Genomic DNA, 18841 nt, shown 5'->3' with positions numbered 1-18841 from the left:
GTATAGTAATATAGGTGTGTATATACTCTTATACAATATTATGCATACAAATAAATCCTATCAACCTTCTTCTTGAGTCTCTTCTGAAAATTTAACTTTAATCTAGCTCAAATCTATTCCAAATCACTTCAATTTAGTTTTGAACTCCTCTTGATGTTTCAAATCGATTGGAACAAGACCAAATGATGTTTCCAAGCAACCCTCCCCCCCTCCCCCAAATTCAAAATTAATCTCAAATCTCATATGTGAACTTGACTTTCAAACTCAAAATCTCAAATAAAGTTTAAACTTAAAGCTTTAGCTATTCAATGAGATTTTTTAATCAACTAGATTTCAGATATGAGAAACTTGAGCTCCAACAAATAGAGGTTTTATGATTATATACACTGAAAGGAAAAGGAATAATAAACCCAGTAGCAAGGATGAGGCAAATTCGTCACTTAAGGCTTCAAATCTTTGTTAAAGATGTAGTTTCACACTTGGAGTTGAAGTGCGTAGAAGATATATAAAGAAGCTTAGGTGGGCTGTGGATTGTGGAGGAATTGTGTTTTCAATGTAGGGTTAAAGAAATAAAAAATTCTTTCAGATTATGTATAATCTGGGCCAAACCGGGTTAGATAGCAAAAATATGGGCCCAATTTAGTTGGAATATTGGCCAACAGACAAAGAGTGTAATTGTTTCGAGAATAACTTTAAACTATTTCCTATACGATTGGAGTAGTTTAGGCCCTAAAAAATATTTTGACTTATAATTCAGTCGGAAAAAGTTTACGTTATTAACTTAAAGACAAGTAATGTAAATCCAATCTTATGGAGTTTTGATTTCCTTATCCTTTTACTTCGCCCGCTTGGACATAAGAAAATTTTTCCTTTTTTTCAAAAAAAAATTATTTTTTCTCGAAATCAGCGTCTGTTCATAAAAATTCCAATTTTCACTTGAAAATACATTTTGGATTTTTTCGAATTTTTAAAAAACTCCAAAAAGTTATTTTTCAAAATTTTCACTCAGATTATTCACAAATCTTCAAAAATAACCCAAAATTATATTTATGTCCAAACACAACTCTAATTTCCAAATATCATTTTTACTTAAAATTTTTTTCGCTTTTTTTTTGAAATTTTACATTTCTTATGTCCAAACGCCCACTTCGCGTTTGCGCAGCTGAAACGGGACGGAGAGGATTAAAGTGCAAAAATGTATTTTATGCTTATTTATTTAAAAACTCTATTGTTTAACTACATCTCAAGAGTTGGCTAAGTATTGAATCACTTTTTGTGATTTGATTACCGAAATTAGATACTAATCTCAACTTAGAATTTAAAGTTATACTTTTCCATATCTGATTATTGATATTAGCTGATATTGGTATAAAATTTATATTAAATCTTGCTATTAGTTATCCCACATCAGATGTAGAATTATAATCTTGTCCAGAACCAAACGGCCTCTAAATAACTGTTCAAAAGCTGGCTTTTTTTACCTATCTAGTTCCTAGTAAAGCCAAATTAAAGGGCTAAATTGTCATTTGACTCACTAATTCCAAATTACACCATTAATTACGTACTTGCTCAATATAAAACACAAAAAGATCAGTGTACATTTTTGCTGACAAATACACCCCGATAACTTGTGCTCTAAATCTAAGCAATTCTCCTCTGTAATTTGGTCCTAAAGAGAGAAATTGACAGATAAAGTTTGAGGTTTTTTCTCCTTCTTTTGCTACTAAGGTGTGTTTTTGCTGGCATTAAAGTTCATAGCTTATCTTTTTGGGGGATTTTCTTGGTTTTTTCTGTTCTGGGTGTATGTTATTAGATTCAAAGCCTTAACCTTTTTTCTTTTCCGGGTTCTTACTGATTGCTATACTTAGGGTTGCTTTATTGAGTTAAAGTTGATTTTTAGAGGAAATATAGGTATAATACTTGCTCGAATTGAGATGGCAATGCTGGTCTCCAATTATTTCTCTCTATTTTATATCAGATTTTGAAGTTCTGTAAGCCTGCTGCTACCAAAAGATGAAATCTTGCCTTTAATCGAATTCGAAAGATAAAAAAGAGATCTTAATGCTTGGCCTCCTAACTGATATCTCCTCTGTGAATGATGCATGGTTGTGTAGGTAGCAGGTTGTAGAATTATAATTAGGTATGAATCGGCTTTGAGAGTTTGTGGCTTGCAAATCTTTCACTAGTTAGTGAATGTTATTAATAAAACGGCTTTGTATTGTTAAGCTGTTCATGAATTTGGTGAAAAGTTTATTATTTTTGTTTCTTACAGGTGGTTTTCCTTGTTATTTTGCTCAGCACATCATCGATTTAGGTTGATATTTCTTGGGTTTTAATATTTTGCAGGTTGTGGTTCTTGAGTTTTCCTTAACTTATATGCTGGAATATGAGCACTACTCCTAATAAAAGACCACATGAGGATGGTGGAAATGTTAGTGGTAGTAACCGCAGTCACTCTTCTTCTCCAACGTACTACCAGGATGACTCTGGTAGAATGATCAAGCTGACGAGTGATGGAAAAGTGGAATTTATTCGCTCCGTTGATGTAGGCCCAGATGGTCGAATGCCGAAGATTCGACGTTTCGTATCACGGGATTCGGATAGAAGATCTCCTGAGCTACCAATGTACCGTGTTTCATCTTGTCCAAATGTTTCACATCCTGATCATTCTGTTGCTTTAGAAAACAGATTGCAGCCCAAGGAAAATAACAAGGTTGAGAATTGTGATGCAAAAAGTGAATTAAGGGACAGGGATGATAGATTTGAGAAGAGAGCTGATGATGGTAAGGACATTAAACATGAAAGGGATAATTTACCCGAATATAAGGGAGATGTGAAGGTGGATAAGGACAGGTTTAGTGGGGTGAGTTGGAAAGATTCTAAAGAAGAAAACACGGGCAAAAGATATCTTGATGTCCCTGCTGGGAACGTGGATCCATGGAATGCGTCAAGAACCCATGGTGCTGCCGAGGTAGGAAAGGAATTCTCAGACGCTGAGAACAGGGATTTTGCTCAAGTGCGTGAAGCTATTGGTGAAAACAAGGTGGATTTGATAGACAAAGATAAAGATAGAAAAAGGAAAGAAGGGAAGCACCGGGAAGGGGGAGATAGGGATAAAGAAAGAAATGATCGCCGGAATAATTTACAACTAGGGAATAGCAGTTCTGATAACAAGGAGTTGCTTAAAGAGGAAAGGGACTCTGAGCGGCGGGAGAAGGAAAGAAGAGATATTTCAAAGGATAAGGACAGACCAAAGGACTGGGAAAAGGACAATGTGAACAGGGAAGTGTGGAATGGAGCGGAGAGAGAGGTTTCACAGAGTGAAAAAAAAGTGGTTGATGTTCCTGGAAAAACAAATGAGCTGGGAAATTCAACAGTGGAGCTGAAGAAACAGAAAGATCATGATAGCTGGAAAAATACTGACAGAGATGGAAGCGAGAGGAGAAAGGAAAGAGATACTGATTTTGAAGGAGAGAAGCCTGAGAAACCTGGCACGCATCATGATAAAGAATCAGAGGGGGAAGCAATGGACACTGAAGGAGGTGGAGAAAGAGAAAGAGAAAGAGAAGCTCTTAATTGTGGAGTTCAGCAGCGCAAGAGGAGGCCAAGAGGGAGTCCTATGGCCAACCGTGATCCTCCTTTTAGGTCACACACTCATGAAAATGAAGGGTATGCCTTTTCCTTTGCTGATTGACTTGATGTTTTCTGATTCTTTACCTATAAATGGTGAGCCATAGGCAATCTACAGTCAGCCGGCAGAGTAATGGACCATTGCAACTATAGATAGATGTCATGGCCCCTGTCTGCTACAATCCTCGAGTTCGAGGTCTTTAGAACGGTTGAATGTTAGAGAATATATGTCTAGATTCATATAGGACTAGATTCAATCAAACAAGGAAAGTATTATAGAACTTAATAAAGAAAAAAATTAAGGAACTATTATAGAATATTCTGTAGGATACCTTGTGATATTTTGTACTTAATTATAAAATATTTACTTATCTTATTAGCGTAGAGCATGGTGACCTGCCATATCATGCGTAGCCTAAGCTTCTTAGAGGTCCTCTTGTACATTGTTGATCAACTAAGTCAATAAAATGTTTTCTTTTCTTTTCTTGATAGGCTTTCATATAGTTCCACTTACTGGTGGACGGCCTAAAGCCACCTGCCAATCTATGTCTTTCTTCTTTTCCTTTTGTTTTCGAGTGACCCATACCTCTTCTCATCCACAGTCAACGTCGACTCCTCTAACATTTTTTCTCGGCTACCAGCAATGTTCCTCTTCTTTTCTAGTACGTCACTCCTCTTGTGCCAGTGGTCCAGTGACCACTGTGACTTTGATCTATTGCTACTCATTTCTCCACCGCTCCTCTCTTCAGCGACCGGCATCATATCACTATGGAGACTGGCACCTGATACCCTCCTCTAGACTTGACTTTTTTGGTCATTGTTTTTGCTAATTGAAGTTGCCGATGATGTCTTAGAGATTTGCAATAGTATACCTTTTTCGCAATTATAGAGAATAGATTCTTTTCTGGCTCTTGGGCTTTGGTTCAACGGCAGAGGTTGTTTAACACGAGATGTACGTGGCTTAAGTCACGTGTTCGAATCCTGTTGGGAGCTAGGCATGGATTTAAATGGAAAAGGATAAAGGGACCCATTATCTACTGAGTTTTGAAGCGTAGTCGGTGGATTTCTCGGTTATAAAAGAAAAGATAGGCTCCTTTTTGTATTTAGTACAAGAAGCACATTTTTACGCTGTGTAATCATCAGTAACTTTTTGGAGGAAAGAGTTCCAACATTGCTTTTTTTTTTTTGAAGAGAAAAGCTATATAAACCTTTTTTTTTTTTTTTTGATAATGGTGGCGTCCGAGCCAGCGTGCTCCCAGCTCGGCTATTCCAGTGGGTACCTACTACTTTCCACCAACACAAATACCGGGTACCTGCTACTTTCCAACACTACTTCTCTTTTTTGGTGATTCTACACTATTCCACCCACATTGAGTTTAGGGTGTGTGTTCAATGTTAAAAAAGTAAGTAGTGTTAAAAGTAAGTAGTGTTTATGTCTCTACATTTAGAAATGTCTGAATCCATTGAACTTGAATAAAAAAAATATTATGTAGGATACATTAGGATATTATTATGTACTTAATTATAGAATATTTATTTACCTTTATTAGCATAGATGATGTTACCTACCATATCATATGTAGCCTTAAACTTCTATGTAAGGAGCTCCTCTTGTATATTGTTAGTTGACTAAGTCAATAAAAAGTTTCTTCTCTTTTCACAAGAACAAAAAGGAGATGTCACATGTCATTTCTGGGAAATCTGAGATATTTATAGTCAAATAAGTGTAGTAATAATCCTGTCTGTCTTTTGAGTAATCTCAGTCGAGAAAAACATTCCAGAATGGGCATGAATATGATGGCTGATCTTTTGTCAATCTTGTCATTAAGAATTGTTGCCATATTTTAAATGTGTCTTTCCCTGTTAAGATAAGCTAAACCCTTTGATATCCAAACTCTTCAAGTAATCCTTATTTTCACCTTTTTTTGGGTCATTTGATCATCTTTTTATAAAAAGAAGTCAGCAGGTCAAGAAGGCATCCGAAACCCAACATCAAGTTTCCAAGATCCCTAGAAACATCTATAAGGCGTAATTAAGAATTGTGAATTCAAAATTTTCAGATCCTTTATAATGTTCAGCTGTGCCATTTCTTAATCGCGGAGGGGGGCAGCGATAAAATGCTTTTATAAGAGCAATGTTGTCTTAAAGGGGAAAGCTTTTCAATTTTCTACATTAATAAAGTTATTATTTTATCAACAAAAAAAAGCTTTTAAAACCACCTTTATGCAGCTTCATCAATATTCTTCCATTTAATCCTGAAAAGCTTGATCAAAAAGTTTATTATGGCTTTAGTCAGATTTGCCAGTTTAGGTAATAGGGTGTTAATCACATCTATCATACTTCAAATTCAGTGACTAGTTTGGTTTTCAGGATTCAGTTTGGTTGACAATTATCTTTTTCTCAGGTCTTGTATGGTTATTTACTCAAAAATTAAATGTAAAGACTGAACTAGATTTGATAATTAAAGGGTGATATATGTGGTCTAAGTAACGTGTTTAATTCATTTTCTCGTCTAGCAACTAAAAATTTCATTAATTTGAGTTTAAACTTCCTATAATTTATTTATCCTGATAAGTTTGATGATTTTTTCTCCACTTAGATGCAGATAAATCTCTTTTTGTTGATGTGTAGTGTAACTCTTCTGTTTTCTTTCTGTGCAGATCTCAAGGTAAGCTGTTAAAAATACTTGAAGTGGTCTCAAGTTTGTATGCAGAGGAGGGAGTTGTTCTTGGCATTCATATTTGCAGACTTATTTGACTCTGAAAGTTGCTAAGTTAACAAATAAAACAACCTTGATCCCATCTTTTATTGGTTGTGATAGTTTCCATGTTAGGAATTGATGCTCTTTTGGCCGTCATTCTTCCAGATTTGCCAGCTGTTTCTGCCTTAGGTTGCTAGATATGCCTATATGCAAAATCATATGTCACATGTTCCTGCTTCTTCATCCTCTTTATTATCTTAACTGCTTTCAGCGTCTGTCTGTATTACATGAATCTCCTTCGACAATGTGTTATACTCGAACTGTCTTGAATGACTTGTTGGTCATCACTTTTCCAGTATGCAGAGAAAGGAACTCTATAGATGTCATTCTTTTGTTTCTGCATCTCAAGTCTCATGTGGGCATGTAGTTTTCTTCTTTTTGGCTTTACACTATTGATTGCTGGTGTATACTTTGGATTGTGAACTGCAAACTTCTTGCCATTTGTTTGAATCCATATAACCTTTGTCACTGCTGATGGACCAATCTCTCTTTTTAATGGACAAAACAATCAGTAGTTTGTGACCAAATTAGCACGATGATACAACTGGAAACCAGGTCCCTTCAGGATTAGAAGACAATCTTGCTTGAAATGCTTTGAGTCATTTAAGATTAAATAAATTTCTCTCCTTGAATTGAAGTCTTTCTTATACAAAAAATTTCGGGCCACATGTTACATATTAAGTTCTCTTTTAATAACCATCTAAAAGGTCGTTCGTTTTATGCGCTTTAAATCAAGGGACCACTGGCTGGATTGAATAAAGCCAATCAACATCGCCAAGCTTATGCTCTTTCCTTTTTTAGATAACCCACATTTTTTTAAAAACTTGTCTCTTGTATCCCTCTTTGTGTGTTGTCTCCTGTATCCCTCTTCCATGTTCATCATATTGAGCTCTAGATTAGAGAGGAAGAATTAGTTTGACACAAATATCATTCTGATGTAGTCGGTATTATATAGAGCTTTTCCAATTATCCATATTGGCAATCTTTCAGGAGCTTTTCCAATTATCCATATTGGCAATCTACAATTAGTCCTGAAAGATTTATTAGAGAAAAACTAAAAAACAATTATACACGAAATTTTGCTAAGTAGTTAGCTAAGGAATTCATCAAAACAATGATAAGGCGAAATTATTTTTGAGGCCCTGAAAGCCAGGGGTGGGTACTAGGGGAAACAGATAAGAGACAAAAGGATATAACTTTCCTTTAGAACCAAGTGATGAGTGATGACATTGTCTTTGAGATTAGTGCTTCTCTTCTATCCGTTCTTCTTTTACTTTAGGGTCTTTAGCTTCTCACTTTCTTGCATGCAAATTTTAACCTGACCACCTCACTCCCCTATTTTCAATTTGGTATAGCTAATTATGTCAATGGAGTCTGAAAATCTTAAAAGTAATGCGAACAAGGACTTCTAGTAATTGATGATATGATTATCTATTTCTGTGAGAATATGACTTCTTCTTGTGTTTTTTCCTTTTACATAAAAGGGTGAGTTGCATTGATCTTTTTTCTAGTTTGACATAATTACAGAGTTCTATGACTGTACTCTTACTGCTATTTCATGACAAATTTCCTTCTGCTCAATCCCGTGGCCAATTGAATCTTAATTGAGGAATGAACGTTGGCCAAAAGTACTCCAAAAAGGGTCCATGAAAATAAATAAAATTGAAAAGGTTAAGTCAGCCTGAAGAGTAGATAATCCAGAGAAAACATTCTAATTGATCTGTAATCAAGAGAAAAATTCTGTGAGAATATTAGCTTAACCTGAGAAAGTTAAAAGAGGTCTGAATAGTTACTTAAGCTCAATTTGTAATCTAATGTTATGTACATTTTTTATAATGTCCCACATTGGTTGAGAGAATGTATTGTTCTCCTTTGCATGAAAAAAGTGTTGTTCTCCTCATATAGCCTTGGGTCACCTTATGAGTTAGCTTTTGAAGTTGAGTTAGGCCCTAGGTCCATTTTCTTTACCTGCTATCAGAGCTAGACCCATCCCTATCCTTGGTTTACCCAATTTTGGGCCCCATTTGTTACTTTGTCCACGTTCCAGATGTTCAACCCTCGCCTTGCAGGAGGAGGGGAGTGTTAGAGTGTCCCACATTGGTTGAGGGAATGAGATGTTGTCTCCTTATATGATTTTGTGTAATCCTCATCTCATGATTTAGCTTTTGGGGTTGAATTAGGCCCAAGGTCTATTCTAAAAAATATGTCCCGAGTATTGAAAACATGAAAGATTTCTACTTTGAATTGGAAAAGAGACAGCCACACATTACAATGGCTTTTCTTTTGTATTCTTCAAGATTATAATTATTCTTTAGTTTATCAAAAGTATAATAATCATTTCTTTACACATCAACATTTGGAAACTATATGGGTAAGCCCAGGATTCTGATAATCAGCCACTTCGTGCAAAAGCCAACTTATAACTTACAGCTGTAACACATGGCGCATTTTGTGCATCTTGTAACGCATGGTATATTAGCTCTCAGATAACATCACAAATTCACATGTAATCTGTTATTTGTGGATAATTGCTACGTGTAAATTCCCATTAATGCACTGACTGCAACGTTTTAACTCTAGTAATGTCTGCTACATGTTTGTTGTGACCTGTAGTACATTGTATGCGGAAGTTGCGCATTCAATATTTGTAACATATGCAAATGATTCTCATCTATTAGAGTCATACTGCTATATCTACAGATCATATTACTTGTTTTGTGGAATGGTTTTATGAGTTCTATAAAATTCCTCTTTTGAATAGTCAAATAAAAATTCTGAGTGAATTGAACTGTTTTCTGTCCCTCCTTTGCTGCAGAGCTGATATGTCTGATGCGTTCTATGATGATAATTTCTGTATTCTCTTTTTTCTTTATGAAAAATCTTGTACTAAATAAATTTTATTAAAAATATTTGTTGCATTTCACCTGCCATTAAAATGTTAGTCAACGTTAGGTTAGGATGTTTTTCTATTGTTTTTCATCCCTACTTGCTTGTTGCTACTTCTGTACAAAAAATCAACTGATGATGGTACAAAGCAGAAGTTGCTCATAGATTAGCCGACTAAATGGGCCGATTATCCACCGAGTTTTGAACCATGCGCCACTAGCCCTTGGGATTTATCGGTTATAAGAAAAAATGTTGTGACTTAGTATTCCTGCTCCATATCTGAGAAATTGGTTTCCTTTGTCTTTCCAGGTAAGCATGATGTATCCACCGTCAATTATAGAGTTGGTGAGTGCATGCAAGAACTGATTAAATTGTGGAAGGAATATGAATCATCTCAAGCTGATAGAGCATCTGAGAGCTCTCCAAGTGGTCCTACTTTAGAAATTAGGATTCCAGCTGAACACGTATCAGCTACAAATCGCCAGGTAAGATTGGAATAGCAGCTGATGATTCATATACACCCTTTTAAATTTTATTCCTCATCTTCTGTTTGTGTCCTTTCGAAGATAACTACTCTAATTAATTTTAAATAATAGCTCTTTCAATACTCTGGTTCAAGGGTTTTCCTTTCTAATCATTGAACAAGAAAGAGGTTGGATGATTATGCGGGTGTTTCTAAATACTTTTACTCTTAACCAACTTTGAAATATTTGAACATCACTGTGCTAGCTCCCTATTACTTTGCATAGCTTCTTACACGCTAGCCATCAATCAGTGCGATGAATTTATGCTTCAGAAGTTCGCAAAGCGGGACGTCGTCAGGCTTGATACAGAATATATATTAGTTATTGGAGTACTCTTGGTTGTTATTATGAAGTCTGAGTCCAGTTTCTTTTAATTAAGTAGCCTTTGGTGGATTGATAAGTTAAGTGAATCTTTATGTTGTGCTATGATGTTGTATATCTTAGATGTACGTGCGGTGCTTAGCATTGGAGCAAGACATTTTAATACTTAAAATGACTGTTGTTAACGAAGACTTATTTTCTGGACCATTGGCTTGCATTGTAAATGATGATCAAACTTGGACATGAGTGGGAGTTGCAATGTACAAGAGGTGTTAGTAGTCCCACGTCGTTTGTGGACTCCTCACTTCATGAGCTAACTTTTGGGGTTAAGTTAGGCCTAAGTTCCATTTCAGAGCCAAGGTCCATCCGAATTCTTGGTTTATCCGATGTTGGGCCCCATATTGTGTTGTCCACAGTACCGTTTGGGCATGCGGAGTGTGTTAACAATCCTACATCATTTGTGGGGTGGGGAATTGGACTCTTTATGTGATCTTCGGAAAAATCCTCATTGTATGAGCTAGCTTTTATGGTTGAGTTAGGCTCAACGTTCATTTCTTCTTAAGAGGGATTCCTTTTATATGAGTCTCAGACTACGTACAATGTGGTAGTAATCATTTTCTTTTTCTAGTAAAGTAAGTATTCGTCTATCATTATATACCTAATATGCTAAGGTATCCTATAGAGTAGTCTATAATACTATTATTTTTAGTTAATTCAATGAATCTAGACGTGTGAATTTAGAAACATATAACTTTACTTATCCTTTCTAACATTCAACATGCCTTCTCAAACTCTAAGTGGGGAAAAGCAATATGTGTTTGCTTATTTTGAAAACATGGAAAGAAGTTGTCAAAATCTTGCCGAGATAGTGCAAGATCACCGAAAAGAAAACAGTGTTGGAATTCTTTCTTTCAGAAAGTTGCAGTTGCTGGTAACTGCACAAGAAAGAAAGTGCTTCTTGCACTAAACGTGGGAAGAAATCTATTCTCAGTCACTGGAAAAAGGTATGGTGTTGCGAACTTCCAGGACATCATCGGTGTAGCTTAAATTAGAAAAACAATGACAAGAAGTTCAATATTTTAGAGGATGTGTGGGTTTCTTTAGAGAGGAGCTGCACGAGTCACCACAGAGTGGACGATGCCGGTCGCTAGAGAGAGGACAATGCATCGTCATAGAGGTTGATGGAAAGGGGAGGGGGCCAGGAAGAGGAAAAGAATGAAGAAAAAACAGTGGCGAGGAAGGAGGCGTAAAGCCACTCGCCGGTAGGTGAAAGCTACTCAAGATTTAGAGGGTCTGATACCATTGACAAAAATGAAGATTACTTGCTGAATTTGATTGATTAACAAAGTACTAGAGGGGCTTCTTATATATGAGTTTCTGACTATCTACATTATAGTAGGTAATCATTCTCTGTACCTAATAAGGTACGTAATTAGTCTATAATTACATATAGATATCCCAAGGTATCCTACATGGTATTATATAATAATGTTCTTAATTAGGTTTAATAAATCTAGACATGTGTGAAGGTAGTCGCGTATAATTTAATTTATCCTCTTAACATTCAAAAAATCTGAGTGCAGCATTATACTGCTGAATTGATGGACCAACTTTAACTCAAATTGCAAAACAAAAGAGCTTTTGAATTCTAATATAAGTGCACCAAGTGGCATCTTTCTCTCTGTGTCTTTCTCTCTCACACACATTTATGCTGGGGGCATAGAACCTGATCAACATGCACCTTTCATCCTTTGTATGCATATTCCTGCCACTAATTCTAATATGCATCTCATCCCCACACCTACAATTCTGGCTTAGGTTACATCTGACTCCCAGTCTTATCTCTTGTGGTTGTAGTTTGGTTCTGTCTTATCATGTTATCATAGTCATTTGAGTTCGCTATGTCATTTGCAGGTGAGAGGTGGCCAGCTATGGGGAACGGATATATACACCAATGACTCAGATCTTGTTGCAGGTTTGTCACTTATGTTCAATATTTTCGTATCACAATTAAGGCATTATGTTACAGTCCCCTGTTATGGATCTAGTTATGGGACACTGCAAGACAAAATCAGAGTTAATATGGAGAATATTAGGAGTTTGGAAAGATGGTTTCTTTTTGCAACCTATGGTGCTGGTTCGCTAAGAGAGAACCTGCAATCTCTAGAGTTAAAGTACTCAAAGACTGGAATAACTTTCTGCATACCTTTCACTGAATTCAAATAACTTTAATTCAAACACTGGTTGATTAACCACCCACCTAAAACTAGGAAATAACTTCCTAACACACTGGAATGACCGAATGAGAAAGTGGCCTACTACTAATAACTGCTACAGGAAATTTATGAAACATAACTAGCAGATGCTGAAGTCATCTACTTCCTGATATTTTTATACTTTCCATGTGTAAACCGTTGGTAGACTAAAGGGATTCTAACATTACTCCTCTCCTTCAAATCGCGCTTGTCCTCAAGCGGGAAGTGTGGAAATGTTGCCTGCATAGAAGAAATAGATTTTGAGTATACCTTCATGTGGTGGATTTTTTCATAGGTCTAGCTTCCATTCTTCCCAATTTTTTCATAACTATGATCTGGTCAAGCAAACCTATTTTTCACATAAAACAAGATAATAGATAATTATTCTAAAGAGATAATGTTTTTGCTGAACTTTCCTTATTATTGATTGTGCTACTGGTCTTCCCTTTGTCTCCTGTTAAAAGAGGCAAATATATCTGCTCAGATAATATCAATAACCATCAACTTATCTGCTTGTCCATTTGGTCTAGAGAACTGTTTAGCCTTTACCTCAGAATTGCTTGAGAACTTACCGAAGTACTTTATGTGCACGCATAATATAGGACATTGCGACATCTATTTACTACTGTTTTTTCTTGTTTCTCCAGTTCTTATGCACACAGGTTACTGTCGTACTACTGCTTCTCCTCTTCTGCCAACCATTAAGGAGTTACACGCTACTATCAGGGTGCTACCTCCCCAAGATTGTAAGTCTTTTGAAAACTAAATCTTGCTTCAGCATTGCTATTGTTAGAAAAACAGATCCTGTTCTACATATGGTATAATGTTTAAAACTTTTCTTTTAATAAGTTGTTCTGAAATTATTTGTAGCCCCAAATTTTACAATTGTGAGAAAGTACGGGAGAAAGTATGTTATTGATATTGGATAATAAATACAATACAAGAGGTCCTTATTTATAGCTATACACTACAAGGAGATATTACTCTTCTTCCAATGTGGGACAAGACTACACTATACATATCTATAAACTAACAACAATCACCTTTTATGGTCCCAAGTTTTGGTCGGGCTCTCTATCACACTTGTTTGGTAATAATTTTAGTGTGTGTTTTGGCTCTGGGAAGATCAAACATGGGGCTATGGCGCTTTGGAGTTCGCTGAAACAATAAGAGTTTCTTTTATTCACATTGATGTCTGGGGTTTCGGTTAAATGAATTTGATTACTCAAGGCGAAGATAATTGTTATTAAACACTTGAGACTTGGTTAAGCACCTTGCTTCCCCCACCCTCAACCAAGGCAAAAAGAATTTAAAAAGGGACACTTACATAGTTGACTGTTGTACTTCATATAACTTCTATGCCAACTGCCATATGTTTTGAAATGTAGTGAATCAGCGCATTATCTGATGAGAAATGATTGGTGGCCTACTTTAGTTAGAAAATAGCTGTAAGGTGTACCTGTCTAGGAAAATATAAGAACGATAAAGCACCCAAGTGGTGGTCCATGTAGTGAGTGCAAACCTTGGAGACCAAGGTCCAAATCCCAGCGGAAACAAAATACACTAGGTGATTTCTTCTTATTTGCCTAAGCCTTGGTGGACAAAGTTACCGGTACTTGTGTTGGTGGGAGATAGTAGGTACCTGGTGCAATAGTTGAAGTATGTGCAAACTGGCTTAGACACCACTTTTGTATAAAAAAAAGATCAATAATGAAAATATGTGTTCCACTTGCATAGTATCTTTTTGAAGTTATGTCACTTTACATATCTTAAGAATCACCTTGGGAAACTTAAGAAAAAGAATCATTTAGGATAGCTACTTGTAGGCATACCCTTCTGAATGGAGCAGGATCAAGTTTTTCTTTTCATTCTCTCTTTCCTTTTGGTACTTACCTAAATCATTGATCGGGAATCTCTCGGAAGATCTAAAATGTGGTGAAGTCCTGGAAGTATACATATTCTTTTCCGTAATATTAACTAATTTGTCCCTTCTGGAGATTCTCTCACAGAGAGCTTTACACAGTATTGCTCAATTTTTGTTTTTTCAATTTGCTTGATCTCACTTCATTATTTAAACTGATAAAATCCAAGCTTTTGCAAGTTGACTAATTGCTGATCCCCTTCAAATGTGCATCTTATTTTCAACAGTACTAATTGATTAGTAAACAAGGAAAACAAAGGTGCAAGCTGACAAATGGCTTATCTCCTTCTAATATGCATATTGTTTTCGACAATACTAATTGATTATGCTAAAAATGGAAAAAATGTGGAGCTGCAGCATGTTCACAATGCTTTTAGTGCATCTGAAATGCTAGGATTATTGAAGGCCATTTTCTCTGTGTTGATTATGTTTGGGACATCACAATACTTTGTCCATATAGCAATAGGCTTATTCAAAGACACCTTCAATATGACTTCTGTGAGTAAAATCATAAGTCTGTTCAGATAAGGTGTTGCATCCCGATCCGTTGCATTTCTGATGTCAGACTGCATTTGCTGTAGGCTATATATCAACTCTGAGAAACAATGTGCGGTCACGTGCCTGGGGTGCTGCAGTTGGCTGCAGCTACTGTATCGAGCGGTGCTCTGTTGTGAAGGTGTGGATTGCATGCTTCTTTCCTTCCCTTCTATTCTCTCTGTTTAATTTTTTTTGGCTCAAGATTGTTTTATATCGTCTACTTTATTTGCCAAACCTTTAGTTTTCAGATGATTTTTTTAGCTTTCTGGGATGGACTTACACTACTAGCAATTCTTGCCTAGAGTACAAATCTATGTTGCTTGCTGTTTTTGATTTTTATATGCAAGTAAATTCCTTTTACAAGTAATGAATGTGCAGTTATATCTATGTGGAACTTTGTACTGACTCCTATACGACCTTTCTGATTATTTGTCATGCCCTTTAGAAAGGAGGTGGAACCATAGATCTCGAACCTTGTCTCACGCACTCCTCAACCTTGGAGCCTACGCTTGCTCCCGTGACAGCAGAGCGCACTATGACCACTAGAGCTGCAGCTTCGGTATTGTTCCACTCAAGTTGAAGTTTATTCTGCTTTGCACGTTTTTAAATATTATAAGACAAACAATATATCTTTTGCTTACTTTCCCTCTCTGGGAGCCTGAAGCTGTTTACATTGATGATGCTTAGCATTCGACTGAACCCTCCTCTTTTCTTTATAAATAGCATAACCAGCTGAGAACCATCTAGGTGGAGACTATTGCTGAATTGTGTCTCTTCTCCATTTCTGTAGACTAATGCTAAACCCTTTTCAACACTATAGTCGCCAAATTAACATCTAACTATCTTGTCCACCCTTTTTTACTTTAAAAACGTGGATGCCTTGTCCATACAAACAGCTTAAAAGGAAAAAAAAAAGGTAAGAGGAGTTTTGGTATATTCATGTGAACGTGTTTCTTGCATTAACTAATGATGCAACTGTATCTTATAAAAAAAGCAAAACTTGAAATGCTGAAACTTGAAAATTTCCACAATCTATCCCCTTCTTGGTGTTACCGGTTCTTTCTATGATTGGTCGCGTAAACAGCCCAAGTACATCATAGTTGAATTCGAAAAAAAATTCTACCTTTATACATCATGTTATCATCTTATTTACATTGCAACGAGATGCATTATGCTGAGATTACTCAGGAATAAGAGAATGAGCTCCATCGAGTTCTCGAACATTTGGCTTCTCATTAATTTGCATGAGTCATGGGAATGGTCATGGAAAACTCAATATGCCACATTTTCTCGTAATTGTGCGTAAATCTATGCAAAAAGTGATTTTAAAATGTTGAAAAGTGACTTGCTCTTGGTTTTGAGCTTCTGCTTGACCCAATGGTAATAAAGAGCTGCAAAATAACCAAAAACCAACTCAAGTAGATCTTATAGTCTATTTTAGGTTAGTCATTGCAATCTGATGGTCATATCTTTTTGTTATTTATCTTTTCTTGAGGTACTGAAAGGAGAAGGAGATGTAACACTATGCATTCTATTTTGATTAATAATCTTGGTTGTAGTGTGTTGTGGTATTTAAATTTTCCAATTAACTTAGCCTCAACTTGATTGTTGGTTCCCTCCCTCTCTCATTGTAGAATGCACTACGACAACAGAGATTTGTACGTGAAGTGACCATTCAGTTCAACTTATGCAATGAGCCTTGGTATGTTGTGATTTTCTGGATCAGCTTACTCTTCAAATAAATGGTTCTTTTTTTCCTTTTCTTAAATCCAAATGATTTGTCACTTATGCAAGGATCCTTGGTATGGTACGATTTTCTGCATCAGCTCGTCCTTCAAATTTTTTCTGTTGTGATTTTCCTATTGGGTTCTGTTCATAACAAAAGGATTTTTTTTTTCTTTTCCAAAGGGAGTTATTTTTAATGCTTTTGGTATATATTTTATGAGTAACTTTTTTTTCTTCATATTTAAAATATTTTTCAATATTATTGGGAAGGAGAACAAGGTAAATTTTTCTATGAAATTTATCTTCCTTTTTTTCCAATACAGCCTGGCACTCAATAGTTACAATATGGTATTCTCTAATAAATCCTTCTCAAGACTTGCCTTCAATTTGCTTGAATGAAATTTCAATGGATCCATGAAGGCTGTCTTACTATTGATCATTTTTTCCCAATTCCTGTAGTGTTCAGAGTATTGTGCATATAACTAACAAGTGTGAGTGTGTGACTTTGAAGCAGTAAGATTGATGCGTCGGAGGACCATTTAGTTTTCTTTTTAACTGTATCTTGGGATGCTTGGATCTGTGATTGGGACCTAAGGGTAGATAATGTCTTTGTATTCTTTTTCAAGCTCTTTCCATATGTTAGTAGGGGGTTGTGAACTGTGAAGTATGGGTTGGAATATCAAGGATGAGCAATGCTACAGTATAGTTGTCTTGTTCTATTCTCTGACCTTTAGTTTTGAGTCGGTAACAAAGTAAGTGGTTTGATCCATATCCTTGGCAATTTAAAAAGTCTTATACCCTCCGTTCCAATTTATGTGAACCTGTTTGACTGGGTACGGAGTTTAAGAAAAAATGAAGACTTGGAATTTGTGGTCCTAAACAAGTCAAAAAGGGGCCCAGAGTATTTGTGTGGTTATAAAAGCTTCTCATTAAAGGTAGAATTGTAAGTTTAAGCAAAATTGTTTCCAAATTTAGAAAGGGGTCATTCTTTTTGGAACGGACCAAAAAGGAAATAGGTTCACATAAACTGGAACGGAGGGAATATTTACCAGGTTGATTTACCTTGAAGAGGTTTTGTTCTTTTGATATTTTAGCTTGATGAGCCGTTGCCGATGGTTTCTATTTACTTACTGTTACTCGTTTCTTTCCCCAGGCTCAAATACAGTATCAGTGTTGTTGCTGACAAGGGTTTGAAAAAGCCCCTTTTTACATCTTCACGCATGAAAAAGGGTGAAGTTCTTTATTTGGAAACCCATACTCAAAGGTAACTCACTGGCTTCCCTCTTTTCTTACACCCTCCAATGGGACGGAACTGCCAAATAGGAGTGAAGAAAAAAATAGGAAGGAAAAAGAAAATCGATGAGAAAGTGACCGAAATGTGATTTTTGATAATTTTGCATCTGATTTGTGCCTTTTTACTGTGGTCTTCGGTCTCCTTCACTCCTTGACTTGTTAATTAATCTGAAGGTATGAGCTCTGCTTTAATGGAGAAAAGATGGTAAAGGCTACAACGTCTCAGATGCATGAAATGGATGTTGACAAACCTCAAACTTACAACATACACGTGGCAAACGGAGAAAAATATGGAGCGGACGGTGAAAATATGATGGTAGATTTGTTTCGATGGTCCCGGTGTAAGAAGGCCTTGCCTCAGAAACTAATGCAATCAGTTGGAATTCCTTTACCCCTTGAACATGTTGAGGTATTCAACCTTGTTTCTGCCCCTATTACGTGTTAGCAATATCTGTATAATAGCAACTCCATGAAGAGTAGGTTATTTGTGCTGTGAATACCAAAAAGCTTACATCCCTATTTAAGAAAATAGCTGTCTATTTTTCCTCTGATTGTTTTCAAATGTTACCTTTTTGGAAGGTTTTGGAGGAGAATGTGGAGTGGGAAGACATTCAATGGTCGCAAACTGGCGTTTGGATTGCTGGAAAGGAATATCCTCTTACTAGAGCACATTTTCTTTCCCCAAATTAGGCAATGTTTTGTATTGGAGAACTACAGGTTTTGGATATAATTTGTCTGGAGATAAATGTACTGGACTTGATACTGATTTAGAATGCTAAATTATGGAAGTTATGAACAAAACGATTTAAACAATGTGCATATGCGTCCTCCAGCGTATATGTTTCTCTTTTCTGTTTTTCCTTTTTTTGATGGTTTTCAAATTTTACTTTTCAAGTGAACTGCAGTAGATACTAAATCCCATATGCTTTACAAAATGCAGAATCAGTGTGAAATGATAGGAAAATTTTAGTTAGAACTTTCTTCCATC

General features: G+C 36.1%; 1 protein-coding gene across 1 annotated transcript; it reads left to right on the top strand.

Annotated features, from left to right (window-relative positions):
• The first annotated feature begins 1578 nt into the window (after positions 1-1578).
• Positions 1579-18666, top strand: LOC104090921 (uncharacterized). The gene is made up of 12 exons (XM_009596124.4): positions 1579-1728; positions 2347-3669; positions 6291-6298; positions 9587-9762; positions 12037-12097; positions 13025-13123; positions 14880-14974; positions 15281-15394; positions 16470-16537; positions 17714-17824; positions 18028-18262; positions 18433-18666. The coding sequence occupies exons 2-12, from the start codon at positions 2387-2389 to the stop codon at positions 18541-18543; spliced, it is 2361 nt and encodes a 786-aa protein (XP_009594419.1). The 5' UTR covers positions 1579-1728; positions 2347-2386; the 3' UTR covers positions 18544-18666.
• The last annotated feature ends 175 nt before the right edge of the window (positions 18667-18841 follow it).

The sequence above is a fragment of the Nicotiana tomentosiformis genome, chromosome 5 (genome assembly GCF_000390325.3).
Source record: "Nicotiana tomentosiformis chromosome 5, ASM39032v3, whole genome shotgun sequence".
NCBI lineage: Eukaryota > Viridiplantae > Streptophyta > Magnoliopsida > Solanales > Solanaceae > Nicotiana > Nicotiana tomentosiformis.
Note: the sequence above shows the minus strand (reverse complement) of the source record. Positions and strands in the feature narration are given on the sequence as shown.